This window comes from Palaemon carinicauda, chromosome 3 (genome assembly GCF_036898095.1).
Source record: "Palaemon carinicauda isolate YSFRI2023 chromosome 3, ASM3689809v2, whole genome shotgun sequence".
Taxonomy (NCBI): domain Eukaryota; kingdom Metazoa; phylum Arthropoda; class Malacostraca; order Decapoda; family Palaemonidae; genus Palaemon; species Palaemon carinicauda.
Window position 1 is genome coordinate 87,545,523 of NC_090727.1, and position 17,500 is coordinate 87,563,022.

At 42.4% G+C, this 17,500-nt stretch overlaps 1 protein-coding gene and 1 long non-coding RNA gene across 2 annotated transcripts in view; both read right to left on the reverse strand.

The window, feature by feature from the left end:
- The window catches only part of LOC137632587 (fibrous sheath CABYR-binding protein-like), a 39,433-nt gene extending 32,169 nt beyond the window's left edge, over positions 1–7,264 (reverse strand). Inside the window, exon 1 of the mRNA XM_068364619.1 lies at positions 7,229–7,264. Coding sequence (XP_068220720.1) covers positions 7,229–7,264 — 36 coding nt within the window. The remainder of the gene's footprint in view (positions 1–7,228) is intronic.
- Positions 7,265–9,979: 2,715 nt separating this feature from the next.
- Positions 9,980–16,827, reverse strand: LOC137637781 (uncharacterized). The gene is made up of 3 exons (XR_011043801.1): positions 16,714–16,827; positions 10,919–11,085; positions 9,980–10,107 (listed from the first exon to the last, which is right to left on the reverse strand). It is a non-coding gene; the product is annotated as an uncharacterized lncRNA (long non-coding RNA).
- Positions 16,828–17,500: the final 673 nt, after the last annotated feature.

Here is a 17,500-nt window from a genome sequence, read left to right on the forward strand (position 1 = left end):
AAAAAAGGGATTTTGACGAAGGAAAAATCTGTTTCTGGGCGAGGAACCTGTGTTGCCCAGTGAAATGCTCCTTAAAGCACCATTTCAAAGGTATAAATACTACTAAATATACCAGAGAAAAAAGTTGCATGGAATGCCAGGAATATATCCAGCTCGCTCACCCCTAAAGGGTGTCGGTATTAAAACTGGGGCGAGTGATACCACTACCAGAGGTCCCTTTCCAATTAGACTTCTCCTTCCTCAAAATCCCCCGTTACTACGCGGTGTCATTCATTACAGCTAACCCCCCCACACCACCACCACCACTACTACCTATCCTTCTCCCATCATTCCTTGTTAGCACCCGTTAACGTTCGGACGTGTTTTTCGTAGCTCTGTCCTCTCTATGTTCCTCCCAGATATCAGGTTATAACAAATATTGTTTTTCTCTTACTGTGTTAAATATGTTATTTTCATTAGTAAAATAAATTTTTGAATATACTTACCCGGTGATCATATAGCTGTCAGCTCTGCTGCCCGACAGAAAAACCTAAGGACAAAATACGCCAGCGATCGCTATACAGGTGGGGGTGTACATCAACAGCGCCATCTGTCGAGCAGGTACTAAGTACTCCAATGTCAACAAAGAACCAATTTTCTCCTCGGTCCACTGGGTCTCTATTGGGGAGGAAGGGAGGGTCCTTTAATATATGATCACCGGGTAAGTATATTCAAAAATTTATTTTACTAATGAAAATAACATTTTTCAATATTAAACTTAGCCGGTGATCATATAGCTGATTCACACCCAGGGGGGTGGGTAGAGACCAGCATTATACGTGACATTAAGAGCTAAGTATTTTGTATTTCATTTTAGCAGTTATTCAAAATAACAAACATAAAATTAATAAGTACCTGGTAAGGAAGTCGACTTGAACAATTACTCTGCCTTTTTAAGTACGTCTTCCTTACTGAGCCTCGCGATCCTCATAGGATGCTGAGCGACTCCTAGGAGCTGAAGTATGAAGGGTTGCAACCCATACTAAAGGACCTCATCAAAACCTCTAATCTAGGCGCTTCTCAAGAAAAGAATTTGACCACCCGCCAAATCAACCAGGATGCGAAAGGCTTCTTAGCCTTCCGGACAACCCAAAAAACAACAATAAAAAAACATTTCAAGAGAAAGATTAAAAAGGTTATGGGATTAGGGGAATGTAGTGGTTGAGCCCTCACCCACTACTGCACTCGCTGCTACGAATGGTCCCAGGGTGTAGCAGTTCTCGTAAAGAGACTGGACATCTTTAAGGTAAAATGATGCGAACAATGACTTGCTTCTCCAATAGGTTGCATCCATTACACTCTGCAGAGATCTGTTTTGTTTGAAGGCTACTGAAGTTGCGACAGCTCTAACTTCATGTGTCCTTACCTTCAGCAAAGCATGGTCCTCCTCATTCAGATGGGAATGAGCTTCTCGAATCAAAAGTCTGATATAATAAGAAACTGCATTCTTCGACATAGGTAAAGAAGGTTTCTTAATAGCGCACCATAAAGCTTCTGACTGTCCTCGTAATGGTTTAGTACGTCTCAAATAGTACTTAAGAGCTCTTACAGGGCATAGGACTCTTTCTTGTTCATTTCCAACCAAATTAGACAGGCTTGGAATATCGAACGATTTGGGCCAAGGACAAGAAGGAAGTTCGTTTTTGGCTAAAAAAAACCAAGCTGTAAGGAACATGTAGCCGTTTCAGATGTAAATCCAATGCTCCTGCTGAAGGCGTGTATCTCACTGACTCTTTTAGCAGTTGCTAAGCAGACGAGGAAAAGGGTCTTCAAAGTGAGATCTTTAAAAGAGGCTGATTGAAGTGGTTCGAACCTTTCTGACATAAGGAATCTTAGTACCACGTCTAAGTTCCAACCTGGTGTGGCCAACCGACGCTCCTTCGAGGTCTCAAAAGACTTAAGGAGATCCTGTAGATCTTTGTTGTTGGAAAGATCTAAGCCTCTGTGACGGAAGACTGCTGCCAACATGCTTCTGTAACCCTTGATCGTGGGAGCTGAAAGAGATCTTTCCTTCCTTAGGTATAAAAGGAAGTCAGCTATCTGAGTTACAGAGGTACTGGTTGAGGATACTGATACCGACTTGCACCAGCTTCGGAAGACTTCCCACTTCGACTGGTAGACTTTAAGAGTGGATGTCCTCCTTGCTCTAGCAATTGCTCTGGCTGCCTCCTTCGAAAAGCCTCTAGCTCTCGAGAGTCTTTCGATAGTCTGAAGGCAGTCAGACGAAGAGCGTGGAGGCTTGGGTGTACCTTCTTTACATGCGGCTGACGCAGAAGGTCCACTCTTAGAGGAAGTGTTCTGGGAACGTCTACTAGCCATTGCAGTACCTCGGTGAACCATTCTCTCGCGGGCCAGAGGGGAGCAACCAACGTCAACCTTGTCCCTTCGTGAGAGGCGAACTTCTGCAGTACTCTGTTGACAATCTTGAACGGGGGGAATGCATAAAGGTCTAGCTGGGACCAATCCAGAAGAAAGGCATCTATGTGAACTGCTGCTGGGTCCGGAATCGGTGAGCAATAAATTGGGAGCCTCTTGGTCATCGAGGTTGCAAACAGATCTATGGTAGGCTGACCCCACAAGGCCCATAGTCTCTTGCATACATTCTTGTGAAGGGTCCACTCTGTTGGGATGATTTGACCCTTCCGGCTGAGGCGGTCTGCCATGACATTCATGTTGCCTTGAATGAACCTCGTTACTAGCGATATGTTTCGATCTCTTGACCAGGTGAGGAGGTCCCTTGAGATCTCGTACAACGTCCTCGAATGAGTCCCTCCTTGCTTGGAGATGTACGCCAAGGCTGTGGTGTTGTCGGAGTTCACCTCCACCACCTTGCCTAGAAGGAGGGACTTGAAGCTTCTCAAGGCCAGATGAACTGCCAGTAGCTCCTTGCAGTTGATGTGTAACGTTCTTTGATCCGCATTCCACGTGCCCGAGCATTCCCGACCGTCCAATGTCGCACCCCAGCCCGTGTCCGATGCGTCCGAGAAGAGAATGTGGTTGGGGGTCTGAACAGCCAGTGGCAGACCCTCTCTGAGGAGAATGTTGTCCTTCCACCAAGTCAGTGAAGACTTCATCTTCTCGGAAATAGGAATCGAGACCGCTTCTAGCGTCTTGTCCTTTCTCCAGTGAACAGCTAGGTGAAATTGAAGGGGTCGGAGGTGGAGTCTCCCTAACGCGATGAACTGGTCCAGTGATGAAAGCGTCCCTATCAGACTCATCCACTGTCTGACTGAACATCGGTCCTTCTTCAGCATGTTCTGGATGCATTCTTGGGCTTGACTGATTCTGGGGGCCGACGGAAAAGCCCGAAAAGCTTGACTCTGAATCTCCATTCCTAGGTACACTATAGTTAGGGATGGGACGAGTTGGGACTTTTCCATATTGACCAGGAGACCCAATTCCTTGGTCAGATCCAGAGTCCACTTTAGATTCTCCAGACAGCGACGACTTGACGAAGCTCTTAGAAGCCAGTCGTCCAAATAGAGGGAGGCTCTGATGTCTGCTAAATGCAGGAATTTGGCAATATTCCTCATCAGTTTCGTAAAAACAAGAGGTGCCGTGCTTAGGCCAAAGCACAGGGCTTGAAACTGGTATTTGACTGGTCAGACAGTACTATATTGGACCCTTCTCTCTGGTTACGGTTCTTTCCCTTTGCCTACACAGACACCAAATAGTCTGACCTATTCTTTACAGATTCTCCTCTGTCCTCATACACCTGACAACACTGAGATTGCCAAATAATTTTTCTTCACCCAAGGGGTTAACTACTACACTTTAATTGTTCAGTGGCTACTTTCCTCTTGGTAAGGGTTGAAGAGACTCTTCAGCTATGGTAAGCAGCTCTTCTAGGAGAAGGACACTCCAAAATCAAACCATTGTTCTCAAATCTTGGGTAGTGCCATAGCCTCTGTACCATGGTCTTCCACTTTCTTGGGTTAGAGTTCTCTTGCTTGAGGGTACACTCGGGCACACTGTTCTATCTAATTTCTCTTCCTCTTGTTTTGTTAAAGTTTTTATAGTTTATATAGGAAATATTTATTTTGATGTTACTATTCTTAAAATATTTTTTTCCTTATTTCCTTTCCTCACTGGGCTATTTTCCCTGTTGGGGCCCCTGGGCTTATAGCATCCTGCTTTTCCAACTAGGGTTGTAGCTTAGCATTTAATAATAATAATAATAATAATACAACCTTCCCGAAAACGAACCTTAGAAAAGGTTGGGAATCTGGGTGGATGGGGACGTGAAAGTAAGCGTCCTTTGGGTCTAACGAGACCATCCAGTCTTCCTTCCTGACCGATGCTAGAACCGACTTTGTCGTCTCCATGGCGAACGTCTGCTTTGTGACAAAGACATTCAGGGCACTGACGTCTAGCACCGGCCTCCACCCGCCTGTCTTCTTCGCCACTAAGAAGAGACGGTTGTAGAAGCCCGGGGATTGATGGTCCCGGACTTTGACTACCGCTCCCTTTTGTAGTAAGAGAGACACCTCTTGCTGCAAAGCTAGTCTCTTGTCCTCCTCTCTGTACCTGGGAGAGAGGTCGATGGGAGTTGTTGCTAGAGGGGGCTTGCGCAAGAATGGAATCTTGTACCCCTCTCTGAGTAACTTCACAGATTGTGCGTCTGCGCCCCTGTTCTCCCAGGCCTGCCAGTAGTTCTTGAGCCTGGCTCCCACTGCTGTCTGAAGAAGGTGGCAGTCAGACTCTGCCTTTAAAGGACTTGGAACCCTTCTTCTTGCTCCCGCGTTGACCTTCGGCACGAGCACCTCCTCTGCTGGCGGCTCTGCCACGAAAGGGCGGAATGAATCTTGACGCTGGAGTGTCCATCCTGGGTCTAGGCACGGAGGGCAAAGGGGTGGCTTTGCGTGCGGATGACGCAACCAGGTCATGAGTGTCTTTCTGGATCAAGGAGGCGGCAATCTCCTTGATCAACTCCTCAGGGAAGAGGCACTTCGAGAGAGGAGCAAACATAAGTTCCGACTTTTGACATGGGGTGACTCCAGCTGACAAGAAGGAGCAAAGGTGATCCCGCTTCTTGAGGACCCCGGACACGAAAGAAGCCGCAAGCTCACTAGAACCATCCCGTATGGCTTTGTCCATGCAGGACATAATGAGCATGGAAGTTTCCTTGTCAAAAGGGGAGGTCTTCCTGCTCAACGCTCCCAAACACCAGTCCAAGAAGTTAAAGACTTCGAATGCTCGAAATACTCCTTTCATAAGATGGTCCATATCCGAAGGAGTCCAACAAATCTTGGAGCGTCTCATGGCCAGCCTGCGGGGAGAGTCTACCAGACTTGAGAAGTCGCCCTGGGCAGAGGCAGGAACTCCCAAGCCGAGAACTTCTCCCGTGGCATACCAGACGCTAGATCTGGGAGCAAGCTTGGCCGGGGGAAACATGAAGGCTGTCTTCCTAAGTTGCTTTTTGGACTGCAACCAATCTCCCAGTACTCTTAAAGCTCTCTTGGACGAGCGAGCGAGTACGAGCTTCGTAAAGGCAGGTGCGGATGACTGCATGCCTAAAGCGAACTCAGAGGGAGGCGAGCGTGGTGCTGCAGACACAAACTGATCAGGATATAAATCCTTGAACAGCGCAAGCACTTTCCTAAAGTCTAAGGAGGGAGGCGTGGTCTTGGGTTCGTCGATGTCCGTGTGTTGGTTGTCAAGATGTGCAGCGTCGTCATCATCAGAGAGTCCATCGTCTGAATGTTGAGGAAGAAGCGGCAAAGGAGTAGGTAAAAGCTGGTCGGCTGAGTCCGGCAGCACGGGTGCATGCGTGGCTGCACTGGACCCGACGTCATGGAACTGTTGGTCAGTCTGTGAACTGGCAACAACCATAGCTGTGTGGGGACGCAAGGCGTCTACTCCTGACTGCGGTCGAGTAGCGGAAACCACAATGGGTTGCGGAGGTTGACGCACAGCGTCAAAACACGGCAACTTAACTCCACCCTCCTGTTGTTGTGGTAGCACGCGAACGTCAACGGAGGGTTCCGTGCGTCGGTGAACGTCAACATGCGTCTGGCAGGGTCGACTGCGCATGGGTGGTGGAACTCTCAAAGCTAGAGTGCGGGAGCAGGCAGCCTCAGCGTCTACTGGGCGCACAACCGTGGTTGGTTGTAGGCCAACGGGTGCAGCGTCAACCTTCTCCGCACGATACTCCTGCATGAAAGAAGCTAACTGAGTCTGCATAGACTGTAGCAAAGACCACTTAGGGTCTACAGCAGCAGGTGCGGCAACAGACGGAGTTACTGCCTGTTGCGGTACCACTTTGCCTCTCTTAGGAGGTGTGCAGTCGTCGGAGGACTGCAGCGAGTCCGAACTGACCCAGTGGCTACACCTGGGCCGTTGGACTTGCGCGGAAGGGACCTTGCGTTTAAGAGGCAGTGAGACCTTGGTCCATCGTTTCTGGCGTGAAACCTCTTCCACAGACGAGGAATGAACGGGCTCACTCGTCTTCTTGTGGGTGGGGCGATCTAGGTAAGATACGTCCGAAACCACGGAGGGAACGTCTGTCCGCTGATTAAAGCCTGTCGAACCCTTTGGTCGTACGACATTGCTTCTCCCCTGGGCTTGGGAGCTTGCAAGAGGTCCCGGACTGGGAGGACGACAGGCACGAACAGACGCACCCTCATGCGTAACACTGACACTTTTCACTGCACTAACACTCACTTCACTTCCCACTGCACTCTTACCCTTCAACTCCTTGACGTCAGCCATGAGTTGATTGCGGTCACTCGCCAATGACTCGACTCTCTCACCCAGAGCCTGGATGGCACGCATCATATCTGCCATCGAAGGTTGATGAGTGCTAGAAGGGGGGTCGGGAGCAACCACTACAGGGGAAGGAATAGGTTGTGGGGCATGGGGAGAGGAAAAATCAACTGAGCGAGACGAACTCCTCCTGACTCTATCTCTCTCAAGCCTACGTGAATATTTCAGGAATTCTTGAAAATCGAATTCCGAAAGCCCAACGCATTCCTCACATCGATCTTCCAATTGACAGGCTTTACCCCGATAATTGGAACAAATGGTGTGCGGATCAATAGAGGCCTTAATAGGAATGATCATCAGTGAGACGCAGCCTCACTGATCTGACATCTTACAAAGCTATATTCTTTTGTGGGTGAAGTTGCAGCACTTTGTTGAGGGCACCGCATTTGGAAGGGCTTGACCCAGGTGCAAAAGCGACACGTACCAATGTTTGTACCCACAAACGACTTTCAACATTCATCGTTTCCCCCTCTCTCCTGAAAGACGGATGTCCAGGAAGGGGAAAGGGGGCGGAGCCTTATATTCCAAAGTGTTCTTGTAAGAGATAAAAAGAGATAAAACATAGGTACCTATACCGACACGTATACTTTGCAAAGGGAACGATCCAGGTACGAACCAACTCGCCAGCTCATGGATGGGGCAACAACATATTGGGATCCTTCCCTATAAGGAGAGTTCCTGGTACTATAATATAATCGATTGGTCTTCATGGTCTTCTACGAAAAGGTTTTCCGTTACATAACTAGAAGGATTACAGAAACACTATGGCAATAAAGAACAAGGCCAGATGAAGGAGCAAGTGTTTGGTCCCCTGTGAGACCAGCCGGCTGAACAAGATATGTTCCCGGTAGAAAAGACCAACGACATAGTGTATGGTCACACGGAGAATGCTCGAGCACTTACGGGGCGTGGACAACAGAAGAAATCTGGAACATGATGTATGTGCCCTGGGAGTCTGGAAATCTATCACCACGATTGAGTTTGTGGAATTCTTGTGCAAGATGGCTCATGCATGTGGAAGTTCATGTCTGTGTTAAGTAGACCTTGTACACAGTACGTGAGAGTCGTTGCACCCGAGAGGCAAAGTGTAGAAGACCATATGTAAACACTACACCATAGAAGTCAGGTAGGCTATGTGGAAATCATGGATGCGATTTGATTGATTATTGAAATTTTTGGCCCAAAGCTAAGCGCTAGAGCCGCAAGGCCATTCAGCGAGTAAATCATGGACGTAGAATTCTGCTGTGTTTAATCGTGAAAATACTTGCTCGTCTATGAGTGAAAGGCAACACGTAAAAAACCACACGAGCTTGTGCACCTAAAACGAGCATTGGGACCATGCGCATGGAAAACTGTGCACAAACTCTTCTATTGTGCACGTACGTGAGATGCAGTAAGGTAAAAGACCGTATGTAAAGCCTTTATGTGTGGATCTAAGGGGAGTGTAGAAGGTAGTACAGTACTGTAGATTAAGTACAAAAAGAAGCTTGAACTTCGTCTTCCTATGTGTCTAGACAGGCGAAAACGCTCCAACGGTGAGAGATATCACAGGAACTCTATGACCAAACCGATCAATCAATTAGTGCGTTCTTACAGAAATTCCCAGGACGAGAAGACAATGATGGAAAGAAGGGCAGCAGAAACCCTTTCCTCCGAAGGCCACACTTATCAGAGAAGGAACGGCAAACACAGAAGCTGTCTAACAAGCGGAGGAATGTGGCTATTGACAGGTTATTATTATTATTATTATTACTAGCCAAGCTACAACCCTAGTTGGAAAAGCAAGATGCTATAAACCCTAGGGCTCCAACAGGGAAAAATAGCAGAGAGGAAAGGAAACAAGGAAATAAATAAATGATGAGAATAAATTAACAATAAATCATTCTAAAAACAGTAACAACATCAAAACAGATATGTCATATATAAACTATTAACAACGTCAAAAACAAATATGTCATTTATAAACAATAAAAAGACTCATGTCAGCCTGGTCAACATAAAAACATTTGCTCCAACTTTGAACTTTTGAAGTTCTACTGATTCAACTACCCGATTAGGAAGTTCATTCCATAACTTGATAACAGCTGGAATAAAACTTCTAGAATACTGTGTAATATTGAGCCTCATGATGGAGAAGGCCTGGCTATTAGAATTAACTGCCTGCCTAGTATTACGAACAGGATAGAATTGTCCAGGGAAATCTGAATGTAAAGGATGATCAGACAATTGCTGAACCTCATTTCTTCCTTTATATATTCACACACGGTAATTGGCTGACCTATATACCTGGAATAAGAAGCAAGAGAGCGTGCTAGAAATAGGAATGAATGGCGAGCGATTGTGATGCAGTTCCGGTAGGCCTTGCTGCTTCCTACGGTGCCTTGGATGACCGCGGAGGTAGCAGCAGTAGGGGATTCAGCATTATGAAGCTTCATCTGTGGTGGATAATGTGAAGGGGTGGGCTGTGCCACCCTAGCAGTACCAGCCGAACTCGGTTACCTTGTCAGGCTGGGAGGAACATAAAGAGGAGACGTCCCCTTTTTTGTTTCATTTGTTTGATGTCGGCTACCCCCCAAAATTGGGGAAGTGCCTTGGTATATGTATCTAAGAAGCATAACATTAAAATGGCCACTTTTGGGACGGCGGAAGTGTGTACTATCTGTCGGATGAAAACAAAGTGTGTTGTGGGGGGGCTTTTCCGCCTCCAGGGAGTAACTATCGACACCTCATCAAATTTTAATGGAGGAGTTCCCTCTACGACAAAAACACTGTACAAAAGGTCCTCAATTTACAAAACATTCGGAGATACACAAATTCAGCTGAAATTATAAATCTAAGATGTTGTAACAGACGTTTGTACTGTATACTGTAATAGGACTATGAAATACAGCAATAAAATAATATCATAATCTAATACAGAAAGGAAAATGACACATGCAATAATCTGATATTCAATTCATATGAAACATGACTAATTGCTGACTAACTGCTGGAAATCATCGGCATATGAGTTAGGTTAGGTTGGGAGACTTATAAACAATTCAACTTATAAACAGCTTTTTGGAAACTACTAACTTTGTAATTTGAGGTCCATTTAAAACCTATTCTAGGACAAAGGTTTGTATAAGCAAAAGAATAGACTATTGTATACCAGTACGTAACAAATAAAGCTTACCCAGGAGAAAGCGCACTTGTCGGTGGTAGACTTTCACCGTCCCATAGAAGAGCATCGACGAGAGGTACAGCGAAAACTTGGGCCTCTCTCCATGTCCCCTTTGATCGATGTGTCGGATGATGTCGTTGCTGAAAATCAAGATGATGTACAGTAAAATAATTCATATACATAACCCTAAAAACCAATGGACAAATAACTTTAAGTTGAGAAAAAAAAAAAAGTCTTATGCAATACCGTGTTACAGGAAAAGATTTCCAACTTGTTTAAAGGTCGCTCATGAATGGCAGAGGCAAGGGACAGTGACATTGCCCTAGAGACTGACCATATATAAAGGTTTAAAGGCCGCTCATGAATGGCAGAGGCAAGGGACAGTGACATTGCCCTAGAGACTGACCATATATAAAGGTTTAAAGGCCGCTCATGAATGGCAGAGGCAAGGGACAGTGACATTGCCCTAGAGACTGACCATATATAAAGGTTTAAAGGCCGCTCATGAATGGCAGAGGCAAGGGACAGTGACATTGCCCTAGAGACTGACCATATATTATATCCATATACCAAAGGCACTTCCCCCAATTTTGGGGGGTAGCCGACATCAAAATTGGGGGAAGTGCCTTTGGTATATGGATATAATATATGGTCAGTCTCTAGGGCAATGTCACTGTCCCTTGCCTCTGCCATTCATGAGCGACCTTTAAACCTTTAAACAAGTTGGAAATCTTTTCCTGTTACACGGTATTGCATAAGACTTTCTTTTTTAATATGATCAACAAAAAAAACTAAAATAACTGAATAAATAAAAGTGGTGAACATTCCACATGCATCCACGGAAATACAAATTTGTCTAGCGTAGACCTTTGATGACACAAGTTCCAATAAATGACTTAATTGCAAGAGAACAAGTAGAAACGACACAGCGACGCCGAGAGGGAAACTCACCAGGTCCGTGAGACTTTCAGGGACATAATTTCTTTGAAGTTCTTGTCGCGGCGGTTGGCGTACCGGAGGTGTCCCGTCGCCACCAGCCAAATGACGGCAAACTTCCCATTCTGGGGATTGAGAACGTCATAGCTGTAGAACATGGCGGCTGGTTGATCGCTGTTCAGCTGAAAGAGGGAAAACGACAGTTACTTGTGCCCCATATTACTATTACTAGCTAAGCTACAACCCTAGTTGGAAAAGCAGGATGCTATAAGCTCCAAGGCTTCAACAGGGAAAAATATCCCAGTGAGGAAAGGAAATATCGATATAAACTACAAGAGAAGTAATGAACAATTTAAATAAAATATTTTAAAAACAGTAACATTAAAATGGATATTTCATAAATAAACTATAAAAACTTAAACAAAAAATAAAAAGAGAAATAAGATAGAATATTGTGCCCGAGTGTACCCTCGAGCAAGAAAACTACCCTAAGACAGCGGATGACCATGGTATAAAGGCTATGGCACTATGCAAGACTAGAGAACAATAATTTGATTTTGGAGTGTCCACTTAGAAGAGCTGCTTACCATAGCTAAAGTCTCTCTTCTACCCTTACCAAGAGGAAAGTAGCCACTGAACAATTATAGTACAGTTGTTAACCCCTTAAGAGAAAGGAATTTTTGAGTTACCTTGGTGTTGGCAGGAGTATAAGGACAGAGGAGAATGTGTAAAGAATAGGCTAGACTATTTGATGTATGTGTAGGCAAAGGAAAAATGAGCTATAACCAGAGAGAAGGATCCAATGTAGTACTGCCTGGCCAGTCAAAGGACCCAATAACTCTCTATCTGTCGTGTCTCATCGGATGGGCAAGGTATCGTAGTTTCCGTTAGGAAATCCCCACCCTCCTACATTAGGTTAGGTTGCATCTGGAGCTCCAAGTCAGATTAGGGATGTTTACCTTACATATTTTGACATAAAATTTGCTTCATGATCAATTAAATGTATCATAATTTGATTATATATTTCATACACACAACCGGATGTTTTGTACTTGTAGCCTATATCATATACAGAATTATGAACACCAAATGTTACGTACATTTATTGATATTCAAGACTATACAAAGTAAAAATTTTTAGTTTACATTGCTATATTATCCACACTCAATTTTACGAATTAAAATGAATTACCTTATGTTTTCAGTCTAAACAAATATAATTTCTAAATATTGTATATAATGATATTAAAATTTCCTGTATATTTCAACCACTTTAATCAAATTTGATATCTAAGTGCTTCGATTATGTGGATTTGACAATAAACAATCACTATCATTACTATTACTTGCTAATCTACAACCCTAGTTGGAAAACCAGGATGCTATGAGCCCAGGGATCCAAACAGGGAAAATAGCCCAGTGAGGAAAGGAAACAAGGATAAATAAAATATTATAAGGCCAGTAACATTTAAATATTTCCTATATATACTATGAGAACTTTAAAGAAACAAAAGTAAGAGAAATTAGATAGAATAGTGTGCCCAAGTGTAACCTCAAGCAACAGAACTCTTAACTCAAGACAGTGGAAGACCATGGTACAGAGGCTATGGCACTTTGTAGGTAGTAGGTTGGCCTGGGCACCAGCCGCCCGTTGAGATACTACCGCTAGAGAGTTATGGGGTCCTTTGACTGGCCAGACAGTACTACATAGGACCCTTCTCTCTGGTTACGGTTCTTTCCCTTTGGCTACACAGACACCAGATAGTCTGGCCTATCCTTTACAGATTCTCCTCTGTCCTCATACACCTGACAACACTGTGATTACTAGACAATTCTTCTTCACCCAAGGGGTTAACTACTGCACTGTAATTGTTCAATGGCTACTTTCCTCTTGGTAAGGGTAGAAGAGACTCTTTAGCTATGGTAAGCAGCTCTTCTAGGAGAAGGACACTCCAAAATCAAACCATTGTTCTCTAGTCTTGGGTAGTGCCATAGCCTCTGTACCATGGTCTTTCACTGTCCTGGGTTAGAGTTCTCTTGCTTGAGGGTACACTCGGGCACACTTTTCTATCTAGTTCCTCTTCCTCTTGTTCTCTTAAATTTTTTATTGTTTAAATAGGAAATAATCATTTGAATATTGTTACTATTCCTAAAATATTGTATTTTTCCTTATTTCCTTTCCTCACTGGGCTATTTTCCCTGTTGGGGCCCCTGGACTTATAGCATCCTGCTTTTCCAACTAGGGTTGTAGCTTAGCATTTAATAATAATAATAATACCCAAGAATAACAATGACTTTGGAGTGTCCTTTTCCTAGAGGAGCTGCTTACCATAGCTAAAGAGTCTCTTCTACCATTACCAGGAGGAAAGTAGCCACTGAACAATTACAGTACAGTAGTTAACACCTCGGATGAAGAAGAATTTTTTAGTTATCTCAGTGTTGGCAGGAGTATGAGGAAAGAGGAGATTCTGTAAAGAATAAGCCAGACTATTCGTTGTATGTGTAGACAATGGGAAAGTGAACCGTAACCAGAGAGAAGGATCCAACGTAGTTTTGTTTGGCAAGCGGTACAGCACCTCAACGGGTGGCTGGTATCCTGGCCAACCTACTACCATATGCTGAATGCATTAGAATGTATACGATAAAATGAATTACAAAAGGTCCAGTTGAGTAGAACCAGAGAAGCCCTTACCCTAAGGGCTATTTTCCCTGTTGGGGTCCCCTAGGCTTATAGCATCCTGCTTTTCCAACTCGGGTTGAAGCTTACCAAGTAATAATAATAATAATAATAATAATAATAATAACGGCTATTATCATACAACACGGGAAAAGCTTTACTAATAAAGAAATGCAATTTTATAGAGTAAAACTCCCGTTTTCTTTGAAAATGACCTTAGTTTCCATCACAAAAAATTAGTAAATACGATAAACCTTTATTTATCCTAGAGTAATGGGGGGGAGGCAACCAGTCGGAACCAGAGGCTTGGGGGTGGGGAAAATATACTGCCGAATCGATAAATAAAGGTAAAAGTAACCTTTTTCTCCTCAGTATTTATTTACAAGACCAAGCTCTCCGTTAACTCCCAAATTACGCAATCCTGCAGCTCTCCTCTTCTTGTACAGTAATTAGGAAGTCCTTTAACCCTTTTACCCCCAAAGGACGTACTGGTACGTTTCACAAAACTCATCCCTTTACCCCCATGGACGTACCGGTACGTCCTTGCAAAAAACTGCCATTTAAATTTTTATTTTTTTATATTTTTGATAATATTTTGAGAAACTTCAGGCATTTTCCAAGAGAATGAGACCAACCTGACCTCTCTATGACAAAAATTAAGGCTGTTAGAGCAATCTAAAAAAAATATATACTGCAAAATGTGCTTGAAAAAAAATAACCCTTGGAGGTTAAGGGTTGGAAATTTCCAAATAGCCTGGGGGTAAAAGGGTTAAATGCTGGGAAAGCAAAAAAGGGCAAGATATGTTGAGCAAGAGGAAAGGGGTTATAAAAAATATAGTTCGGTTTCCTCACTAAACGACTTAGAGCTAACATCGTTAACGTGGTCAACCAAACAGAATTCGTGCTACCTGCGTCCATAAACAGAAGATGGTGATGCCCCCTTCCTCAACATATCTTGCCAATTTTTGCTTTCCCAGCATTTAAAAAACCTCCTAATTACTATTTAACCCTTTTACCCCCAAACGACGTACTGGTACGTTTCACAAAACTCATCCCTTTACCCCCACGGACGTACCGGTACGTCTTTGCAAAAAACTGTTTTTGTACCTTTTTTTTGCATATTTTTGATAACTTTATGAGAAACTTCAGGCATTTTCAAAAATAATGAGACCAACCTGACATCTCTATGATGAAAATTAAGGCTGTTAGAGCAATCTAAAAAAAATATATAGCAAAATGTGCTTGAAAAGAAAGAAAAAAGCTTGGGGGTTAAGGGTTGGAAAGTTCCAAATAGCGTTGGGGTAAAAGGGTTAAGAGGAGAGCTGCAGGACTGCATAATTTTGCAGTAAAGGGAGAGCGTGATCTTTTAAACAAATACCTTCTACTCTGGGACGCATAAAAACTTACATAAAATATTGGCACTCTATGTCCCGGAGTTATTTCTCATTCACAAGTAAGGTAAGCAATTATTTGTAACTTAACCCTTTTACCCCCAGGCTCTTTGGAAATTTCCAACCCTTAACCCCCAAGGGGTTATTTTTTCCCCAGCACATTTTGCAGTATATTTTTTTAAATTGCTCTAACAGCCTTAATTTTTGTCATAGAGAGGTCAGGTTGGTCTCATTCTCTTGGAAAATGCCTGAATTTTCTCAAAAAATTATCAAAAATATGATAAAAAAAAAAAATTTTATAGCATTTTTCTGCAAGGACGTACCAGTACGTCCATGGAGGTAAAGGGATGAGTCTTGTGAAACGTACCAGTACGTCCTTTGGGGGTAAAAGGGTTAACTATAGGACAACGTTATAGTTACAATGTTTGTGTATATAAAATGAAATAAGGTAGGGGATGGTTTGTGATTTACTTTTAAGGTCTGTGACCTGGGAAGGGGAAGCTGGGGGGGGGGGGATTTTTGCCCTGCTATAGTCAATTTTTTTTAGAGAGGCAGATTTGCACCGACTCGCAGCGGTGCCCTTTTAGCTCGGAAAAGTTTCCTGATCGCTGATTGGTTAAAATTATCTTGTCCAACCAATCAGCGATCAGGAAACTTTTCCGAGCTAAAAGGGCACCGTTGCGAGTCGGTGCAAATCTGCCTCGCTAAAAAAAAATTGACTGTAGGTCTGTGACATGGGAACTTCTAGATTAAGTTAGGTGGTGCATTTTAGGTTTTGTGGCCTGTAGAAAGAATCTCGAACTTTATATTTTTGGTATTATTTTACTGTATTACAGGGCGATGTAACCTAGGAAAAAAACTAATTTTTCTTATAGAAAAATTTACGCTCTCTTCGAAAATGACACTCATTCCCATGGCAAATAAATAGTTTCAGAAATATATATATATCTATATCCTACGATAATGGGGGACCCCCAGTGGGAACTCGGGGTTTTGGGTGGGGAAAACATACTGGGGAAATGATATATAATCGTATTTTTGTCTATGAAAAACTTACATGACAAACTGCTTTACCTACAGTTAATAATGTTTTGAATGTAATATAATTTTTTTCAGCAGTAAATCAAATTATTTCCTAATTTCCCCCCACCCAAAGTCCCCCCCCCCCCCCCGGTTCCCACCTGTGTCCGTCAGGATGGGAGAATGGGGGGATAACAGAACGACTTATTTGCAGCAAAAATGATGGTAAAATTCATTGAAAGCAAAATACGTACTCTAAGAAAAGCTGAAATTTCTATCTGAAATGTCCTGCGTTAAACTTTAATTTTAACGCATTTAATGTATATTTAAATGTATATTTTAATGTCTAATTTATATGTATTATATTGCATTTTAATATCTACTTATTTTAATGTATAATTTATATGTATTTTAATGAAAGCCTTGCCTTAAATGCAATATAATACATATAAATCATACTTTAAAATGCAATAAAATACATATGAAAACCTTCCCAATACCCTTTTAAAATGTTTCTCCTTTATTTAAGTTAGATTTCCTTCTGTTAACATAAATATATAGCCTTAAAATCAAGCGAATCTATATGAAACAATGCTTGCAGTGAACCACACGATAGACACTGCGTACTACCTACCCTGACAAGGCTTAGCATATTTAACATTATTAATATTAATTCACACAGTAAAAATCAAACTTTATTTCACTGATATATGATTACATACCTAAAGAAAAAGACCTTTGAGGAGACTTCGAAGGGGAATACGCCAAGGATATACCTCCGAAGGGAAAGGCGAAAGGGAACAGATATTGTTGCAATGTTGCAGCTTCAACGGGTAGTAAAAAGATGCAACGGAAATTCAAAATCTGGCGTTTGTTATCGTATTTCTAAGTGGAAACTGAATTTATTAATAATTATTTCACATTAATTTGATTTTTGAACTAATTTATATAATTATAATCCTTCATTAACGTGATTTAAAAATGTAATTTTTAGAATGTATGTTATTAATTTAATTTTAGAATTAATTTATACCATTGAAATTATTTATTGACGTGATTTAAAAATTTAATTCTTAGAATTTATGTTACGTATAAAAGGCGAGTTCTTGATGAAGAAAAGGTACATGAGCAACCCTGGATGAACGATGAAATAAGAAAAGGCATAAAGGAAAGGAAGGATTTAAACAGAAAGAAAAGAAATAATCCAATATCGAAGTAAAAAAAGGCATTAGAAGAGAGATACGATCAAAAAAAGAGGGAAGTGAAAGAAATTGTTAAAGGGGGATATTACTATATTTGAAAAAAAAGATAACAAGAAATGAAAATGGATAAAAATAAAAAAAAAAAACTTTGGGGAAATATAATTGATAGGATAAGGAACAGACAGAAAGCCCATGGCAAAGTTATACGACTTTATGGAGAATAAGGAACTAAGCTAAATAAGGAAAAAACAAAAGAGGAATTAGTCAAATACAGGGAAACAATATATTGTAAGCATGAAAATAAAAT